The sequence below is a fragment of the Trichosurus vulpecula genome, assembly GCF_011100635.1.
Source record: "Trichosurus vulpecula isolate mTriVul1 chromosome X unlocalized genomic scaffold, mTriVul1.pri SUPER_X_unloc_2, whole genome shotgun sequence".
Taxonomy (NCBI): domain Eukaryota; kingdom Metazoa; phylum Chordata; class Mammalia; order Diprotodontia; family Phalangeridae; genus Trichosurus; species Trichosurus vulpecula.
The window spans coordinates 4,096,349-4,118,266 of record NW_023494378.1 but is presented as its reverse complement, the minus strand read 5'-3'; the positions used below and the strand labels follow the sequence as shown (position 1 = coordinate 4,118,266).

Here is a 21,918-nt window from a genome sequence, read left to right as displayed (position 1 = left end):
GTACATTTTGAACCCTCCCTTATGTTCTGCTGTGCACACAGGAATGCTTTTTTTCTTTTCTTATTTTGTATTTAAGTTTTAATATTTGAGCTTATAATAAATTTCTTTTTCTTTTATTATGTATTTGTTTTTTATTTAAGTTTAAAATAAATTAATAATTTTAAAATTAAATAAATAATTTTTTACCTGTTCCAAACTTCCCCATTTCTTTCAAAGCCACCACTATCCTTCCAGTCACTGTGGCTTGTAACATTGGAACCTTCCTAAACTATATATTGCCTTATATCTAATCAGTTGCTGTGTCTTATTTGTGTTACTTTCGCAATATCTCTTGAATGGTTGACTTTCCTTTCTCATGTACATGGCCATCACCTTAATTCAAGCTTTTTTCACCTTAATAGTAAGAGCTAGTATTTATATAGCTATTTTAAGGTTTACACTGCTCTTTACAAATAGTATCTCATTTAATCCTCACAACGACCTTAGGTAGGTGAGATTATTCTCATTTTACCAATGAAGAAAGTGTGGCAGATGGAGGTTGAATGACTTGCCCAGGGTCATACAGCTAGTATGTATCTGAGGTCACATTTGAATTCAGGTCAGTGGCACAGTGGATAGAGTGCTGGACCTGGAGTCAGGAAGACTCATCTTTCTTCGTTCAAATCTGACCTCATACGCTTACTAGCTGTGTGACCCTTGGGAAGTCACTTAACCTTGTTTGCCTCAGTTTCTCATCCATAAAATGAGGTGGAGAAGGAAATGGCAAATCGCTCCAGTATCTTTACCGAGAAAATCCCAAATGAGGTCACAAAGTCAGACACGACTGACAAATGACTAAACAACTTCCTGATTCTGGGCCCAGGACTCTATCAACTGTACCACTGTAGCCACCTTTCACTTGGACTCTTGCAATGGCCTCCTAATTAATCTTCTTGTCTTCATTTTCTTCCCTTTTCAATCCAACCATCCCATGGTTTTCAATTCATATTGCTAACATGGAGACTATACATGTCATCCTGACTCCCCCCACTCAAAAATTTCCAATAGCTTCCAGTTGCTTATAGAGCCTTTTCAATAATATAGAGCGTTGTAGGCTTGGAAACAGGAAGAACTGGATTGAAATCCAACCTTTGACCCTTGTTATATAACATGAGCTGGTCTTATGTCCTTAAGAAACAGTATGGAGGATAAAACACTTAGCCTAGAGTCAGAAGACCTAAATTCAAGTATTACTTCAGGCACCTACTAGCTGTGTGACCCTAGGCGAGTCACTTAATCTCTGTCTGTCTCATTTCCCTCTTTTATAAAATAAGGATAATAATATCACCTGTCAAAATTTCTTGCACATAGAAAAAAAGTCTTAGGAGCTAGAAGGAAATCCTTGGAGCCCTGTGCTTACAGTCTGTGTCTTTCTTTTTAAAAATAAGTTCCATCGATGAATTTGTTTTTAATTTTGGGGGGTTGTATCTCGCTATCCCTCCAAAACTGAACCCTCACTTATAACAAAAAAAACCAATCATGTAAAAGCCAACGCTATGATGACCACAAGTATTTTTTCTGCCCCCATAGTCCCTTACATCTGCACCAAGAGGAGAGGGCACATAATTTCATTATCTGTCCTCTGAGACCAAGATTATACTTTATTATGGTGACTCAGAATATGGTTTCCCTATTACATTATTGCATACTTACATTCCCTAAGGTCATATCCGATATACTGGCACTGCTCCTTTTTCTGTATTTCTTCTTAACACAGTAGACGCTCACAAGAGTCGCTATCAGCATAACAGCAAATACAGCCGCAGTGGATGAAACTGCGATAACGATGGTGTCCCTGGTGAAGCCCTTAGTCTCACATTTTTCTCCAACATACCACCAGTCTTTCCCTGATTGACACCTAGAGAATAAGACCTTGGACTCTGAAATATTGTAACAAGATATACTTCAATAGTTATTTGGTTAACATTCAACACGCTTACGTTCAGAGGGTCAATAACTCTACAGAAGGAAAGATCACTGGAAAAAACATATTTGTTGAGTTGAAATTGTTTAATTGTGTTATGTCTGACTACAATATTGAGAGCCTAAAATACATCCTGAAGAGAAAGAGAGTTATGTGTCATCCCGCCCCTGACATGTGGAAAGAAGCAGCAAGTTAGAGGAGAATGGCAGAGCAGCCAGCAACGCGGAAAGCGGTGAATAGATCTGAACCTAAGACGTCCCAAATTTCCAAAGCCTGACCTCTCTTATGGAAACCACAGAGATGCAGTGAGTCAGAGAGAATGAAACTGCTCTCCAACTGGTACTAGAAAAACTCCAAGACTCAAATAAAATTAGCTAATGAGTGGGACTGCTATCTGTAGCAAACTTAGCAAGGACATTCCTATACACATGTATATACAAATACATATACACATATCATGCTGTGTATGTGGTATATAGTTGTGATCTTTTTCCTTCAAAGAAGGACAGTGTGGTGTACCCAGAAGAGTTTGTTGCATGGGTAGAATCGGAGAATGTAGATCTAGAAGAGACTTTTGAGATGATCTAGTTGAACCCCCTCATTTCGTAGAAGAGGAACCTGAGGCCCAAGGGGTTGAAGTGACCTGCCTAAGGTTACATAGCCAATGAGTGACAGGGTCAGAACGTGATATTGAACAGTATCCTCACTGGTCTCCCTGCCTCATATCTCCCATCCTACACGCTGCTGCCAAAGTAACTTTCCTTAAGTGTAGACGATGTGACTCCCATTCTTATCCAATTCCAGGGGCCTCCTATTGACTCTGGGACACGTTACAAGCTCCACTGTTTAGCATTTAAAGCCTGGCACAATCTGGCCCCAACCTATCTTGCCAACTTCATTGAGTGGTACTCCCCCTCCTACAGTGTGAGATCTAGCCAAACCGGCTTCTCTCTGTTCCTCGTATACATCGCTATGTTTCCCAACTCTGAGCCTGTCCTTCTTCCTTTTCACTGGCTATTCCTCATGCCTGGAATGTTCTCTCTCCTTGCCTTCACCTCACAGAGTCCCTCTTTTACTGTAAGATGCAGCTCAGGCATTGTCCTCTGCATGAAGCCTTTCCTGATCTTCCCAGCTGCTAGTGACCTCCCTTTCACATAAGCTTCTATTTAATACTTTAGGATATATTTATATTTATTCACCGTATATTTCTGCTGTGTGTATTTTTATACATAGAACATAGGCTTATTAAGAATAGGGATTGTTTTATTATATGTACTTACATACCTAGCAAAGTACCTGACACATAGTAGGTGCTTAATAAATATTTGTTGTTTGATTTATTAATCCTGTACCCTGGAGAACATCTATCAGTCTTCTTCCTTTTTGACAAGGAAGTATTCATCTTTCTATAGCTGCCTTAGGATGATATGACTTTTGTTTTATTAATATTGAATTATGTTATTAACATTGAACAAACATAAGGTGTTTGGATACCTTCTAAATTTATAATTATACTTTTTAGGATAGGGATAGTGACTAATCTTTTTTTATTTTATTTTATATTTTATTGATAAAAGGGAGTCTCAATCAGATGAAGATTTCTACTGATCTTACCTTCTTGTCAGTACTTTCTCTGGAACTTAGAGCCTCAGAAAGCTATCTGTTATCTAGACTGTAGGCCCCTGAGAGGTCAAATGACTTTCCAAGGGTTGTATAGACAGTACTCATCTGAGACAGGACTTAAAATAATCAAGTCTTACTGGATTTAAGGAAAGTTCTTCATCCCACAGGCACTGTTTCTCGTTTTCCACTGTACTGTCCCAAAAGCACATATAAAGACTGGGAAATATTCATTGCTCTAAACACGTTCTTCCCACTTCACTTTGGGGTGATTACACATCAGGAGTCAACAATCACACCATGGATGAGAGCCTGGATGACTGGGAGGATGATGTTGTCCTTGACAGTAATGTGAGGGTGAGCAAAGAGTTTGGGGGAAAAAATAATAAACTCTGGTTTTTTTAATATGTTGAGCTGGAGATGTCTATGGGACATCCAATTTGAGATATCTCACAATGATAGTGTGAGAGTGGAAGTCAGGACAGAGAACAGGAGTGGATAAATAGATCTGGTATCATCAGCATAGGGCCTTAATTGAACCCATAGGACCTAATGACATCAACAATAGAGACAGTATAAAGAGAGAAGAAAAGAGGGCTCAGGATAATGCCTTGCAGGGAAAGAGGGCCATCCACAGTTAGGGACACCTACAATTAGTGGGCAAGACATAGAAGAAGATCTAGCAAAGATGTCTGAAGAAGTAAAAGGAAGTAACAGTTGCTGGACTATACTGATTCACAATTTTGTATTAATTTTATTTGAAGATGATAAGTTTTTTAAAAGTACCTGGGACTATGCTGCTATAACCCTCTTACTACCACCACCACCCCAAAAATAAGAAGTTATTTCAATGAGAAGAAATATTTTTTCAGAACAATAGGGTAAAAATGAAAATTTTATTTCAATAAAGAATAAACTTTCTTCCTAAAGCAAAAAGTAAGAACCCATTTGAATTAAAACCTGGTGGACTGTTTTTCATTATTTCATAAGCAATGTCATTCTCTTCGTTACTAGCCCTTGGAGGACATAAAATGAATTACAGTGCAATGGCACCTACAATAGAAAGCACTGTATTCAGAATCAAAGGATTTGGGTTCAAATTCTGACTCTGCCTCTTTTACCTGTGTGACCTCTATGGGCCTTAGTTTCCTCATATGTAAAATAAGAGGGTTGGATTCAATGACACCTCCAGTGCTTTCCAGCTGTAAGTCTATGATAGTAAGATTCTATGAATATTATGTGGGCTGCATTGCAAGGGATATAGGCATGGGAACATGCCCTTCATTAACTTCCAAACCCCCATTTTTTTTTTACAACTGGAGACACTTCACGAAGAAGCCATATAAATCAAAGCATGCCTAAAGATACAAGCTATCTTTTTACCTGCATTCTGCTTTGTCATCACGGATAACACAGACGCCATCATTCTGACAAACGAAGTTCTCACAGAGATTTGCTTCGGGATTCGTTGGAGTGACTGGCTCCTTTGAAGGGATAGGTGATGGCTCAGTAGAAAGGAGTTTTGATATATCTAAAGGAGAAAAGGGTTCATGAATAGAGGTTGGTTTATGAATTATCGGCATGGCAGAACACTTAGAGCCATTGAGAAATTGAGACCTAGTCAATTAGTCAACATGCATTTATTAAGTGTTTAATATGTGCCAGCCATGGTGCTAAGTGACAGGGAAATAAAGGGAAATAAAAAATGTCCTTACCATCAAGGAGTATGCATTCTAACAGAAAGAACAGACAACATGTAAGTAACTAGATACAGAGAACATATAAGCAGAATCAATAGGAGGTCATCTGAAAAGTGAGGTACTAGCAGCTGAGTTCCCCAACCCTGGAGATTTTCAAGAGGAGGCTAGATGACCACTTGATGAGGATATTGTAGAAGAGATAGACGTTCTAATGCAGAAACTCATGATATACTGTGTGTTTCAGGAGGTTTCAGAATGGGGAAATTGGCAGAGATAATTCTGTGTGTGCTCAGAGCTATCACATTTTACCTGCTTTTAATAATCAGAAAGCACCGGTTTCTTAATACCTATGTCTCAGGCACTGGGGATGCAAAACTAAAGTTATAAATCTGAAATTAATACACGATCTGGCAAAATTGATGAAACTGTCGCTTTTAGTGCAAATAGCAATATTTATCTCGCTCTAGAAGAATAGGACAATGCTAAGGGATGCATGCCAAGGGATATAATCTAGTTTTGCTTCTATCAAGCATATGAAAGTCAAAATACCCCGATACTTTGAACTGGGCCACTTGCTATCACAGGACCTCTTCTTATCAACTCTTAAGTCAGAAAGATCAAAGATTAGAACATGTTAGAGCCAAGGACCTTAAATAACAGTCCTAGACCCCTCATTTTACAGATGAGGAAACTGAGACCCAGAGAGGACCCAAGGTATGGTGTGCAATTTGGTATAGACCTCTAATTTCATTAGTGTGCAGAGCTCACAGTAAGTCAATTCCCTCTACCAGTACAGATCTACAATTATTCTCTAATTTATTGTCTTGGAGAGATCCCTGGAACACTGAGAGGTTAAGGTCCTCACCCAAGGTCAAAGGTCAGTATGTGTAGGATGCAGGACTTAAATCCAGGTCATCCTGACTCCCATGCCAGTTCTCTGTCCGGTATGTCACACTGCTTCCCATAAGTTATATGTAACAAAATAAATTATGGCTCTAATTAACAAAACATGAGAATTATTGAAATTGAAATAGGGAATATACTCTGATGCCTCATTATGGTGATCAAAGGCAGTATCAATAGAGTACAAGCTCTGGCAGGTCAAACCATCTCATAAGAAGTGGTTGTTAATTTTCATTATGAGTATTTACACTTCAGAAACCAGCCAATGCTACAAATCAGGACTTGATTTATAGTTGATTGTATAGGCTTTAAAAAAGTAATAGAGACCTAGATGGCTCTGGAGGAGAAAGTGAGGCTGGTGACCTTGCACAGCCCTCCCTCGCTCAAATCAAAGTCAACTGCAAGTCATGTCATCATTTCCCTGGTGTCGTGGTCCCCTTCAAAAATGAAGGACAAACACAACAAGAGAAATGTTAATAATTCAGATTAAATTTAAAAACATGTTTTACATACCTTTATTTTTTGAAAAGCAGTTGTTAAACATTTACCCAGCATATCACTGGTCTTACCCAGCTAAAAAGGTTACCAGTGGGTCCATTGCCCAAAGCCCAGTATAGCTAAACTTGGAGAAGCTCAGCATCAGAATACCAGTACCAAGGAATGATTTTATCAGGTACAGAGGGTTACAACTTGTATCAGTGGAGAAAGTGCACCCATCAGGCTGAAATCACAGATCTACATTTATCAACTGTCAGAACTCAGTTGCTTTACAAGTGTACACAAAAGCAAAATGAATTTTAGTTATTATTTCTTGGAGTTTAGTTTTCCAGGACCCATGGTCATGACAATCTCCTGTTCCCAGGTATTTTGCCTTGCCAATCAGGTGCTGAGTCATGTAGGCTTCTGCACCTGATGGCCCTGAGCCAATTGGGTGCTGGGTCACCTAAGCTTTCACATGGGTTTTTGCACCTTTCGGCACTAAGCCAGTCAGGTGTTGAGTTACTTAGGTTTTCATATTTTTCTGCATTGAGCCAATCAGGTACCAAATCTATAGGTACTGGCAGATTGGTATTTTGCCTGAGAGCTCGCTCATAGAATGCTTCACCTTAAATGTCGGTGCTCTCCCAGTCTGGTGATGCATGTAAATGTTAAAGTGTGTAGCAAGATTACTAGACGGTTGGAGCCCTGTCCATTGGATACCTTGTTTCTAATCTCTCTATGTTTCTCTGCTTCTTTCTGCATTGTTTAATTAAAGTAATATTATTAACCCCTTTGAAGCTGTCTTTCCTCTAGAAAAGCGGAACAAGAGCCTGTGCTAGCAGCCCACCCTGTGTCCTAGTGTGGTTGCTAATTCAGTTGGCATGGTTGACAGGATTACAAAGTATCCTTGCTAATACAAAGAGGTAAATGGATTTTTTTTTTACTTCTAGAAAAATAGGCAAACAAAAACACACAGACATATATGTGAAGACATATTTGTTCTGTGAACCACACTTGAGGCCACAGATTCCCCACCCCGATCTAGTCCAATTTTCTCACATTACAAATGGAGAAATTGAGGCTAAGTCTTAGAGAAGTGTACTACTAAGTCACATGGAGAATTAATAGCAGAGCTGAGACTAAAACCCCGGAGTACTGACTCTCGCCAGGGGTCTTTCCTATGTACAACCCTGTCTCCCAGTTAACTAGTTGCAAGATCTAAGTTGGACATGTTCTTCCTTACTCTAGGAACCTTCACTGTCCTACAGCTAATTTATTTGATTCACACTGTAAACATTTCAAGAGGGTCTGGAAATGTCTCTTGCCCTCTCCTTCCCCACGCTGCCCTTTTCTCCTAAGAATAGATCTCATACACCTGAAAATATAACAGAAGCTACATACTAAGTCACCTATTGCACATAAAGAAAAACATTCATTAGAGGAGAGTCACCTTGTATTAACATACCTTCCACAGTCAGAAGCATGTAAGCATTATCTCCTTTGATAAAATCTCTGCTTTGCATCCTTAGGCGACTTATGTAGTTACTGGTTCCATATCGTGGACCTCTGCTATATGATGTTCCATTAGGGAAAGTTGCCGTCACTCCTACTATGGAGGGCTTGTCCCAAAGAAAGTCTTCATCATCTGAAAAAGCAATTCATATTTATAGGTCATATCCAGTAAGGTCAGGTTTTTGTGAGGTTGTAAAAACAATCAAAAGTATGAAGGTTAAAGTTAGAATGGAGATTAAGCAACTAAAAAGTGCTTACAGAGTGGGATACTTTCTCTGCGAGATCTGTGGAGATTGTTACTGCACTTGAAACTTCCTTCAGAAGGCATAGTAAACAGGAATGCATAGTAAACAGAACTGATCCACACTATACCTTAAGTTGGTGATCACCAGTGCAATGTAAATGGAGAGGTGCCAAAATTCCTATCCCAAAATATCTGCTGCACTGACCTGTTGTGATGCCCACCATCGGAATTGGTTTTTAGGAGTTTTCTGGAGACATGCTCATTTTAACTGGGTTAAGGACTTGTGATAACTTGGTAGGATAACGTATTAGGGCAGATTAATATGTTTTGTTTAATTAAATGTCAGATTAATTGATTGTCACTTACTAGGGAACAGAGCTCTGAGGGAACTGACAACAAGAAAAAAGTACAGGGGCAGCTAGATGGTGCAGTGAGTAGAGCACCGGCCCTGGAGTCAAGAGGACCTGAGTTCAAATGCAGCCTCAGACACTTGACACACTTACTAGCTGTGTGACCTTGGGAAGGCACTTAACCCCAACTGCCCTGCCTTCCCCCTTAAAAAACAAAACAAAACACAAAAGAATGTACTAAGAAAAAAGTACAGTATGCCAATGAGGCTTGGAAGTAGGAGACCCAAGTCATCCAGAGGCATTTATGGAATACTGGGTGGAACCCAAAAGGGGCCAGGGAGGAAGGGAATGGAAAAAGAGATTATCTAAAAAATGAGCTTTGCTTAACTTTACAATTTTGCCTATGCTAGTACTGAGCTCCATTTTCTCCGATATACACTCAAAATTTAAAAAAAAAACCAACACAGAGCCCAGTGAGTCCTACAGAGTCTAGTGAAAAGATGAAAGTAAACTGTTTCCTATCTGTGTCCCTCTTTACGATCCACCTGAGGAAATTTCAAAATATACCCTGATGCTCAAAAAGGAATTACCACTTTATTTTTTTTTATTCTGGCTGGATCTTTTTTTCAAACTGGACCAGGCCCTTCTATATTCCTGTAGCATGGAACATTTGCCTTGTTATTCAATATTGGATCAGAGGCTCCTATATTTAGAATCAGAAGTGACCTTAGGGAAGGTCTATTCCAAATACTCATTCTAACAATGAGGAAACTGAGATCCATCCAGGGAAGTAACATGATTTGCCCAGGATCATAGAGGAAGTGTTATTTCCATTCTGCCTTAAGTTCTAACTCCAGTACGACTTGTTTTAGTTACTTAGCACCACTCAAAATGGATTGAGGAAATCACAAAGGAATCAATACTCACTCCATGGAAGACAGTTCCATTTCTTTCTCTGTGGCTCTAAAGATGGCACATTCTGCTTAGACTACCAGCTCACCTTGTCTTCTTGCCCTGTATTGAGTCCAGTGCTCAGTAATATTGGGTCATGGGAGAAATATGGGAAGGTACTGCTGTCTGGAAGAATGTGACCACTTAATATCTCTGGGTCATTCCTCCATGTAATTTGGGCAAGAATAATTTCTAAAAAATTATTTCAGAACATTATTTCCTAAGGGGCCTGAGCCATGCTCATTTCACTCCTGTGTGGGACAAACCACAGGCTCAAAATAAACAAAAACAGAGGTGTCTCGGTTTTCTCAAGGTAGAAACAAAACAGAAGCTTTATTTGATCAAGTCTCGCGAGAACTGGGCATCTCCCACTACCAAGGTGGGATGGTAGTGCAGAGAGGCAAGGGGGAGAAGGCAAGCAAGAGGATATATAACCTTGTACAAACAATTCTAAGAAATTCCACCCCTAGAGGCTGGACCCCTGTCCCTATTTGCTGGGACAGGTGGCCTCACAATCTATCCCAGAATAAGTTTATCCAATACTAGCACAGAAACTACAGAATTACCTTATAGGGAAATCTCAATGTTAAGATGATGGCATGCGAGTAGGCTAGGGGAGGGGGAGAGGGGGAGACCACCTGATTTCCCCGAAATCATATGATTTACAGGAAAACGAAACTTAGGCCTAGTGAGGTCTACATCCTAACTAAATTTGTACTATCTGAGTATTACCTTGCTTGATTTGTTCATGGGAAGCTTTCACAAACAATCTTGTATCCCACACAAAATCCCCCCTCTTATTCCATAGTTGAAAGCTTCCCACGCCAATTCATATACACTGCTTCAACTGCACGATCCAACTCGTTGGTCTGCTCTAGCGGGTTTTCCTGCTCAACTGGTTCCCATTCCGCCCCTTTTAAGGATCATCAGTCTGATAGATCCACTGGCTGTACCTTCTAACTTAATCATCTTTGATAGAGTCCTTATTATCATTCTGGTCATCAATTGCAGCATACACGGGAGGCAAATTGGAAGGAGCACAGCTCCACTTATAGCTATTAGCAATCTTATGGATCAAGTAGGGGTTCAGGGTTCATGCATTCAGTCAGTGGGAGGCTTACGCCCCAGATGTATTTTTAATGGGTCCCCCTGGGACGAGGGTTCAACAGTCCATTCACCGGGCGGCTTAGTAGATGTCTTCACTCGGGAGTGATGGGTCCAGCCTCGCTCTGTGGTCCACACCGTGGTGTCCGATGTCAACAGGACTTGGAAAGGCCCCTCCCAGGTCGGGGCAAGCTTTTCCTCCTTCCACATCTGGATCAGGATCCAGTCTCCTAGTTGGTACTTATGCACCAGAAAGCCTAAAGGTGGGGTCTGAGCGATCAACCCCTTAGTCTGTAAAATAAGGAGGTATTTTGCCAAGGCAGATACATATTCCCTTAAAAAAATCTATCTTCCTGTTCATATATAGGATCCCAAGTTTCTCCTCTTCCTCGATAAGGGTGACCAAATAGGAGTTCATAAGGAGACAACCCCATGTCCCTTCGAGGTTTAGTACGTATTCTGAGTAGGGCCAGGGGGAGACACTTAGTCCAAGGTAACTGCGTTTCTAACATCAACCTCATAAGCTGTCTCTTGGTCTCCCGATTCATCCTTTCTACGTTGCCTGATGAGGGAGGATGCCAAGGAGCATGAAACTCCCATGTAATATCCAAGGCTTGCATAAGGAGCTGCAGGATCTTACCCGCAAAATGAGTCCTCTGGTCCGAGTCAATTCGTTCCACCATCCCATACCGTGGGATTATTTGTTCCAGCAAAATCTTACATACCATAGGGGCAGTAGCCCGGGGCAAGGGAAAAGCCTCCACCCAAAATGCCAGATGGTCCACTACGACTGGCAGGTATTTGAGACGGCTTATGGGGGGCAGCTCAGTAAAGTCCACCTGTATGCTTTGAAATGGCCGAAGACCTGGTGGCCTTCCACCCATCGGGGTTCGGCACAAAGCAGTCCTGTTCGTCCTTCGACAAAAAAGGCAACCCTGTACCAACTGTCTTGCTAGGGTGTAAAGGCCGGTTGACACATACCATGCGAGAACAGCATTGCACAGGTTCTGGATGTCCCAGTGACTGCCTTGGTGTAAATGGTGAAGGACCTGCCTCATACCTGACTTGGTCAGTACCTCTCTTCCATCTGGGAGATACCATCGGCCTTCCCGCTCCTCGGCCCCTAAAGATGACACCTTCTTCTGTTCTTCTGTAGTAAAGGTTGGGGAAGGAAGACTCGGAGGAAAAGAGGGAATTAGTACCAGCAAATGGTCGGGTAGTTCAGATTCTATAGCCCCTATTTTCCGTGCTTCCTCATCTGCCAGGCGGTTACCTCTAACCTCAAAGGATTGTCTGGATTGATGACTATTCACATGGATTATTGATATATTTTCTGTAATAATAAGTTTTCTAAGACTTGAGAGACCAAGGCGATGTGGGCCAGGTCTCGTCCTTTACTATTTATCATCCCCCCTTTCTTCCCATATTTTCCCAAAATTTTAAGCATGCATGATATTAATCAAATAACAAAATAACATTCTCACATTGCTTAGGGAACATCTACAAAGTGAGTTCTAAGTGGCTTGTATGCATTTCTACTCTTCTTCCTAAAGCTTTACTAAGTTGGTGCAAAAGTCCATAAGTAACACTAATTTCAAAGCATCATAACAAACAAAGTTTCTAGTTATAGCAGAATTCCTAAATATTACAAAGTTTCTTAGTCAAAGAGGTGTTGTAATAGAATCTCACATTGATAGCAGTAAGAGAGTGATCATAGGAAAATACTACTGCTCTTAGATTCCTTTTAGACAAAGGGAACATCTTAAAGTGAGCCTTAAGCAGTTTGTTTAAATTTCCGTACCTGCCCTAGTTCTAGATAAAATAATATTAGATTGCCCAGTAAGATAACACAAAAAGAGCTCATATCTTTTACTGACTACTTGTTCTGATCACAGAAATTTGCTATAGAAGGAAAAAAAGGCAGGGACACGTGATATGTCAAATATTACAGGATAAAACATCCTTGGCTCTTGTTTATAATCCAGATATAGTTTTGATTCCTCAGTTATGTAGTATCTCTGCCACCGCATTGCTACACTCAGAAATAGGTGGGAAACTTCCTTTTCAAAGGAACACAGGGGGAAACTGAGGCCAGGAGGATCCCATCCTAGACTGAGGCTAAGATTGTCCCCCCGGCTTTTGTCCCAAATGCAGATCTCCACCGTTAACAGTATGGATCACATTCTTTCTGAGTAGCTTGTGGCATTTCTCTCAGATACTTGTGTATTGTAGACAACTATACCCAGATTCAAACTTAAAACAAAAGTAGTTATAGTCCCAACTCCTTTTAACCTTAAACAGCAAGTCCCAGCAGTCACAGCTTGGAGTCAGATACGAAGCTGCAATAAGCAGTAAAGATTTACCAGGACTCACATACATAAGGGATTTAATTAAACATTCTCGTTCTCCACTTTAAACTTGTCGTGGTGTAAAAGCCAAATATTAGAATCCTTTCTATCTATTGTACATAAACTTTTAATTTCTCAGCAAGCTAAGTTCAGTGTTTAGGACCTATATAACTCAAAGAAGTTCTTTGTCTGGGGCTGATGACCTTGCCCATGCAGATAGTTTTCCAGGTGCCTTGGCAATTTTACAAAATAAGGAGAAGTAACATGGACCCCAAGAAGGGGTTAAATAGAAAAACCTTGGGTCTGTTTGCTATCTTTTGCTGTTTCTCTGAGCACACTTATTCAAGGTCGAGGCTTTCTAAAAATCATACAAAGGATTTTACAAACCCCCCTTTTTTTAATCTCTCCTTCTTAGAAACAGCTCATAATTTATCCTGATATTATTATTATTCCTAAGTGCTAAACAATTCCCAAATTTTGATCACCAAACCTTTTCCACATAATTGAGAAAAAACCAAAACTAAACATACTCTGGTAAATACTATCTCTAAGCAATAACATCAACAGCTTAATTAATGATCTCACAAATTTCCCAAATGATAGCAAAACAATTAAAGACAAAATTTGGTAATTTAAGATTTCTTAAATTACAATTCTTAACCTAATAACATTTAGATTGTAAAAGAAATTGCTTCTCTAACAACACAGATGATACAGCTGCTTACCAAGTTATGCAATAAGAAAAATTTTAGACATATAACAATATCATAAACAATTATCATCTATTTTAACTTGAAAACCAAAACCAATTAATTTCCATTGTGGTGGCTTTACCTCAGTCAGATATGGCCCCGAACTGCCTGATACAGAGAATCATTCATCTTATCATCAAAACTTCACAGTGAAGAAAATCCACATAAGGTTAATAAATATGAAGCAATTATTTTAAACTTAAAACAGTGTACATTCAAATAGCATTTATTCTACGCCAAGCATTGTGCCAAGCACCTTTACAATCATGCGATCTTTGTAATATCCCTGGGAATGGACTCCACCACCATCCCCTTATTGAACAGTGAACTACAGTAAATAGAATTTTCTTGGGGCTATATAGTTAATAAATTTCTCAGTGCCAAATAACAATATGCACTTTTCCTAGAAAATTATTCAAATATGCATTTCTAAGTTCCATTCACATTACAAATAGTTTGCAATCACCTGTTATAATTAGATCAGTTTAAAATGTGCTGGGCCAGTAACTACTTCTTTTTGCCCCAGGTAAAAAGGAAGCCTAAGAAATTTGAATCGTTGCCAACAAGGTATAGTCAGCCTCCCTTCCAGGCCGAGGGGTTGATAATTAATTGAATAGCAACAATAATAACTCACAACAATCAATATCTTTACCCTAATTAATATCCATATAATAGAATCCATAATAGAACCCACCCACACATCTAGCCCAAAAGATGGATGGACATAACTTCTTTTATCTCTTCAGAACTGTCTTGGTCTTTAACATTAAGACAGTAATCCCAAATAACCTAGTTAACAATCTTACGAGTAAGTGCTGGCTGAATTGTTTTAGCTGTGACCTTCCATTAACTACAGGTAAAGTAGAAAATACCTGGTCTTCTAAACGGCAATTAAGGCTGAGGAAGTAACTTAACCAGTTTTACACAATTGTTTTCATATCATTTTTTTTTCTTCTTCTCTTCGACAAAATTCAGATTAATAATTGCTTTGTCTAACACTATCTTCGGGTACTTAAGTTTTGCAATATAGGACATTTTACTACAATTTAGAAGCACACTAATAGTACAATAGAAAGATTTTCAGATGACATTAATTGCATTCCCAAATCATTACATATTTTAGGCTTACCAAGCATAGAGGCTTTTCTTCTCTCCTCATAGTTGCAGAGCCTAGCTGTGGACTGAAGGCGGGGGGAGGGGGGGGGGGACTAAAGGAGGGGGGAAGGTGCTGGGAAGCTGCAGAGTCCAGCGCCTGAATTAAAGGTCTAACGAGTCATTTAGGAGGGTCTCTGAGAGATCTTTACTTTCTAACAGGGGTTGTCAGGTTTGGAAGACTAGGAGCAAAAATTCCAGGTTCCAGTGGTGGTGGTGGGGGGGCAATTGCCTAGAAGTGTGGGCTTCAGGGTGCTTGGGGTCCAGGGCTGTTGTCAGTGGGGTAATTATTTTTGAAAAGGAGCCAACTCTCTATTGTATATTCGCAGCCAAATCACTTTTTAAACTTTTCAAGTCACAAACTTAGGAAAATCACAGCAAGTTAGAAATATCTATATCTATTGAGCTAATTCCTATTCTAGGAAGTATTTCTGTTTCTCAGGAATGTAATAAGCAACAGTCTTTTGGGTAAAATATGTTCAGATTGGCTCTCATTCTCTGGTCATATTTCTCTATTTTGGAAGCTTTAAGCCATTTTTAAATTCAAATAGGAACAAGGGTCACTAAATTGCACATAAGGATCTCTGTAGTTGTATGTAAAAAAAGTACTTACTAACTCTACAGATTTATTTAATACCTTTACGTTATTAAATATTTTCCAATTCTATTTGTAGGATCATTACTTAAAGTTCGTAAGTCTGAAAATTGGGAAACCATAATTACAATGCATCGTAGTACACATTGTAGATTTTTCCTTTTCTCCTCATACTAGGGAGCTCAAAGTGTCTCTTTTTCATATCTATGCATTTTCCGAATTTGCCTTAATACCAAATAGCATAATAAATTCTGAGCATCAAATTAGAAGTAACACATTTCACTTAAATTTACGGGAAAAGTTCCTGCTTTCTTTCTTATCTCTCCACATTCCAAATTGGCCAGATCTGGGATGGAGGGAGACAGAAAGAGCATATATATATATATATATATATATATATATATATATATATATATATATATATATATATATATATATATAATTTTTTTTAAAACAACTTCCCAAAAGTTTCCACCTTGCACTCTCAAAACCTCTATTCACACTATTTGTGCAAATAGATTATGCCTTTTTTAAACTTCCTTCACATGTCTCTTCCCTACATGGTTAAACTTTCTTGCCTTTCCTTTCTGGTGGACTTTGATGAAAGCCCCTGTAAAACTGCACATACTTTATTTCTTTCTAATTCTGACCTGACACTCCTCTTTACCTTGCCTTTTCCATCACATAACTTAAACAAGAAAACATTTTTCTCCCTCTTTCTCTCTCCCCCGCCCTCCCGCTCCTCTGCATGCCAGGAGGAGTCAGGGAGGGAGAGAAAGCCAGATAGTGGACATTACAGGGTGTCAGATTACACACACACAGAAGCACAGATACAGACAGACACAGACACAAAGATACAGAAATCCAAAAGCTTTTTGTTTTTCGTTTTCCCTGGGAGAGCTTTCCTCAAAACACCAGGAAAAATCCATTCCACCCACCTAGGTCAAATATTTTAAGAGCTCTTGTCTATGGCCATTTTCCTTTCTACTTTTGTTGTTCATTCCAATTTTGCAATCGATTGCCTAAAGGTACCTCACATTTGTGCTCCGACTGCCCAGACTTAGATTGGTTTTCCCCATAATTTGGTCGGGAGCCGTCGCCGCACTCCCCGAGTCCAAGACTCAACAGAACTTAGCTGAACGGGGAGGGCACACATGCCTCAACTCCCCAGGGAGCAGCTACTCCCCCGAAGTCCCCCGTGAAGTGTTCTCGAGAGCGTCCTTGCGTTGGGGTTATATCCCACCCTAATTTGGTTGGGAGCCATCGCCGCACTCCCCGAGTCAGAGACTCAACAGATTCACCGCCAGACCTCTGAGTGCTTACCTTCGGAGAGTACGTGTACTTGTTTATGACTTCAACACACACCACACCAGCCGGCCGGACTTTTCTCTTATCTCTTACTTTTTGGAATGTCGGAACCTAGCACAGCTTCTGTTCCTCCGAGTCCCTCTCTTCAGGATTTTCCCCCAACTGGGTGGAGCCCCACACCAGGACCAGGAACCCCCAATAAATCTTTGTGGTGCACGCTGGATCCTGCTCCCTGGTGAGGAGAACCCCCCCCAATCGAGGGGATCCCGGCCGAGCCCCCAACTGTGTGGGACAAACCACAGGCTCAAAATAAACAAAAACAGAGGTGTCTCGGTTTTCTCAAGGTAGAAACAAAACAGAAGCTTTATTTGATCAAGTCTCGCGAGAATTGGGCATCTCCCACTACCAGGGTGGGATGGTAGTGCAGAGAGGCAAGGGGGAGAAGGCAAGCAAGGGGATATATAACCTTGTACAAACAATTCTAAGAAATTCCACCCCTAGAGGCTTGACCCCTGTCCCTATTTGCTGGGACAGGTGGCCTCACAATCTATCCCAGAATAAGTTTATCCAATACTAGCACAGAAACTACAGAATTACCTTAAAGGGAAATCTCAATGTTAAGATGACAGCATGCGAGTAGGCTAGGGGAGGGGGAGAGGGGGAGACCACCTGACTTCCCCGAAATCATATGATTTACAGGAAAACGAAACTTAGGCCTAGTGAGGTCTACATCCTAACTAAATTTGTACTATCTGAGTATTACCTTGCTTGATTTATTCATGGGAAGCTTTCACAAACAATCTTGTATCCCACACACTCCTGTCTCAACTATCTCTCCAAACTTGTCTCTCTCCCCCCAGCCATCTTGTCTGCCTGGTGCACTCTTCCCTCCCATTCTCACTCTCTAGATCCCCTTTCTGTGTTGTCTTTCTCCAATAGAATGGAACATCTTGAGAGTAAGGACTTTCTTGTTTGCTTGTATTCTTATCCCCATCTCTTAGTACAGTGCCTGGCACATAACAAGCGTTACCTGCTCTCTATTTATCTACCTTACCTATCTATGGTGAGGGAAACTGCAGTACATGGGTTCTGTGCATTTGTTTCCCTCTAAAATTAATATGTCTTTTACCTTCTCCGTCACAGAAGTCCAGCCTTTTTTACTATAAAGTTCAAACTTCAGGTTAACAGTAATTCTTTGGGATACCCTCCCTCTTTCTCTTTATCAAGTCTCCACAAGGTACATTAAAAATAATAAAGTCAGATCACCCCCGAAGATGATGAATATAGAAAATACAATAGACAAACTCTTTCAATATTCCCCTCAAACAACTTTAAAATGATACTTCAAATCTAATTCTGGAGTGGCAGAGCCAACAAAAGGCCAAGGTGAGACATTTTTCCAGCCCAAGACAACCTAGGAGCTCAGAAGTAAACGCTGGGGTGGGAGACAACCCAGAGTCCACATGAGGGTAACATTAGCTGTGGGACTTGAAGGTGGCCTGCAACAGCAGCCACAAATCAACTTCAGAAGCCCTAAAGCCAGAGAGGGTAACAGGATCAAGCAATTGGTCAGAAAGAGATGACAGGAGACCCCTTTACTAGCACTGGGCACAGGACCAGGTGATGTTTGGCAACTCCAGTGACCACACCAACTTCCAGGTCATAGTTACAGTGTGAAAAGGTAGTCCTCAAGGGAGCAGGGACCCTGAAAAGCAGTATTACTTTCAGTCCCAAGGGAACAGGGGCCCTGAGGATCAGTATTGCTTACAGTGACAAGGAAACTGGGGCCTTTTCTGGGTGAGAACCAGAGTGCAGATCAGAAGAGTAGTGACCACACCTCTCCCCTGACCACACTACCTTGGAAGCACCAAAAACTTCCAAACTCTTAGAACTAGCTCTGAAGACAGCACTGCAAAAAAAGCCTAAAGCACAGGACAATGCCTCTCACCCCAGAAACAGAGCCCAATTTTAACATAAAGTTCAATGTCAAGAAATAGGCTAGAAATTGAGCACACAAACAAAAAAAGAAGCTGATCATAAAAAGCTACTATGGTGACAGGGAAGAACAAGATACAAATTTAGAAGAAGACAATGAGGTCAAAACAGTTACAAGCAAAGTCTCAAAAGGGAGTGGGGGAGGTAAATTGGACACAAGTCCAACAAGAATTCCTAGAAGAACTAAAAAATTATTTTCAGAATTAATTAACATTGCTGGAGGAAAAATTGAGAAAAGAAATGAGAAATGCAAAAAAAAATTATGAAATGACATTTAACAACATAGTAAAAGAGGCACAAAAAAATGGTGAAGAAAATAAAGCCTAAAAAAGAACACAACTGGCCAAATGGTAAAAGAGGTAGAAAACTTCAAAGATGAAAATAACTCCTTAAAAAGCAGCCTTGGCCAAAGAAAAAAGAAGTACAAAGCTCACTTGAAAAAATAATTCCTTAAAAATTAGAATTGGGCAAGTGAAAGTTAATAACTCTATGAGATATCAAGAGACAATAAAGCAAAGTCAAAAGAATAAAAATAGAAGAAAGGGTGAAATATCTCATTAGAAAAACAATTCACTGATAAATAGATTGAGAAGAAATAATTTAAGATTTATTGGATTACCTGAAAGCTATGATCAAAGAAAGAGCCTAGATGTCATATTTCAAGAAATTATCAAGAAAAACTGCCCTGATATTCTAGAGTGCATGAAAATTAAAAGAATTCCTTGATCATCTCTTGCAAGAGATGCCAAAATAAAAATTCTCAGAAATACTATAGCCAAATTCTAGAGCTCCCAGGTCAAAAAGAAAATGCTTCAAGCAGCAAGAAAGAAATCATTAAAATACTATGGAACTCCAGCAGAATCACACAAGATTTAGCAGCTACCACATTAAAGAAACAGAGGGTGTGGAATATGATGTCCTAAAAGGCAAAGAAGTTACACTTACAAGGAAAATTTAGTATAATCCTTTGAGGTGGGGGTGGAGGGATGGATATCTAATGAAATAGAGGACTTTCAAACATTCATAATGAATAGAACAAAGGAAAATAGAAAATCTGACTTTCAAATACAAGACTCAATCAAGAAGCATAAAAAAGGAAATGTAAACGAGAACTCATAAAGGATTGAATAAAGTAAAATGATTTACATCCCTATATGAGAAGATGATATATGTAACAGCTAAGAACTTTACCATTATTAGTACATTTAGAAGGCCTCTACATAGACAGAGGGCATGGGTATGAGTTGATCATGTTGAAATGATCTCCAAAAAAAAATGGATGGGTGAGAAAAAGGAATGTACTGAGAGAAGTGGGAAGGGAGAGAAAGAATAGGGGAAATTATCTCACATAAAAGAGGTGTACAAGGAAGATCTTTTATAGTGGAAGAGAAAATAATGGGAAGGGAATGGGCAATGCTTGAACCTCACTCTCATCCAAATTGGTTCAAATAGGGGAAGTACATATACATGTGTGTATGTGTGCATGTATATATGTATTGACATATATGCATATATAAACATATATCCATACAAATATGTATATATGTACACATACAGAGACACTCACACTCAGTTGGGTACAGAAATCCATCTTACCCAAAAGGGAAGAAGGAAGAAAGGAGAATAAGAGAAAGGTGGGGTTAAAAAAGAGAGTAGATTAAGGAAGGCAGTAGTCAGAAGCAAAACAGACTTTTGAGGAGGAGACAAAATAAAAAAAAGAGAGAGAAAGATAAACAAAGACAAAAGAATGGCGAGAAATGCATAGTTACTGATCAGGATTGTGAATGGGATGGATTCATCCATAAAATGGCAGCAGATAGCAGAATGAACTAGAAAACAGAATTAAACAATATGTTGTTTATAGGAAACACACTTGAAACAGACATACACCTAGTTAAAATAAGAGTCTAGGGCAGAATTTATTATGTAGCTGAAGTAAAAAAAAAAAAACAAAACAAAAATAAAAAGAGACCTAATTAAAAGAAAAAAGCAGGGAAACTGCATCTTGTTAAAAGGTGCCACAGACAACGAAAAAATATCAATATTAAATATGTGGACCAAATGGCATAACATCCAGATTCCTAAAGGAAAAGTTAAATGAGTTACAGGAATGGGTGCTGGGGAAGCTCAACTTTCACTTCTGAGAGCTAAATAAATTTAAACATAAAATAAATAAGAAAGAAGTTAAGGAGATGAATAGAATGTTTTAAGAGTTAATTATAAGCCTCTGGAAAAAATTAAATGGGAATAGAAAGGAATATACCTTTGCTCAGCTGTATATGGCACCTTCACAAAAATTATGTAGTAAGGCATAAAAACTTCACAACCAAATGCAGAAAAACAGATACATTAAATGCACCCTTCTCAGACCATAATGCAATAAAGATTACATTCAAAAAAGAGCCTTGAAAGCAAAGGTTAAAAATTAATTGGAAAAATAATCTAATCCTGAAGAATGAGTGGATCAAAGAAAAAAATCATTGAAATAATCAATAATTTCACTGGAGAGAAGGACAATCAATGAGACAACATGACAAAATTTATGAGATTCAGCCAAAGTAGTTCTTAGGGGAAAAATTATATCTATAAGTGTATACAATAATATAAAAGGGAAAGAGGAGATCAATTAATTGAGCATGCAAGTGGAAAATCTAGAAAAAGAATGAACTAAAAAGCCCCAATTAAACAACAAAATATACATCCTGAAAATAAAAGATTAATAAAATTGAAAATAAAAAAAACCACTGAACTAATAAAACTACTAGATTTTTTTTGGGAGGGGACAATAAAATAGATAAATCCTTGGTTAACTTGATTAAAAAGAAAGAAGAAAGCTAAATAACCACTACCAAAAATGAAAAGGGTAGATTTGACACAAATGAAGATAAAATTAAAGAAATTATTAGCACTTATTTTGTACAATTATACACCGATAAATATT

General features: G+C 39.2%; 1 protein-coding gene across 1 annotated transcript in view; it reads right to left on the bottom strand.

Moving 5' to 3' along the window:
- Positions 1-1,573: 1,573 nt before the first annotated feature.
- Positions 1,574-21,918, bottom strand: part of LOC118833158 (meprin A subunit beta-like) — an 83,816-nt gene continuing 63,471 nt past the window's right edge. Inside the window, exons 9-12 of the mRNA XM_036740555.1 lie at positions 8,132-8,311; positions 4,967-5,114; positions 1,693-1,897; positions 1,574-1,579 (exon numbers count right to left, since the gene is read on the bottom strand). Of these exons, the coding sequence (XP_036596450.1) occupies positions 1,574-1,579; positions 1,693-1,897; positions 4,967-5,114; positions 8,132-8,311 (539 nt within the window). The remainder of the gene's footprint in view (positions 1,580-1,692; positions 1,898-4,966; positions 5,115-8,131; positions 8,312-21,918) is intronic.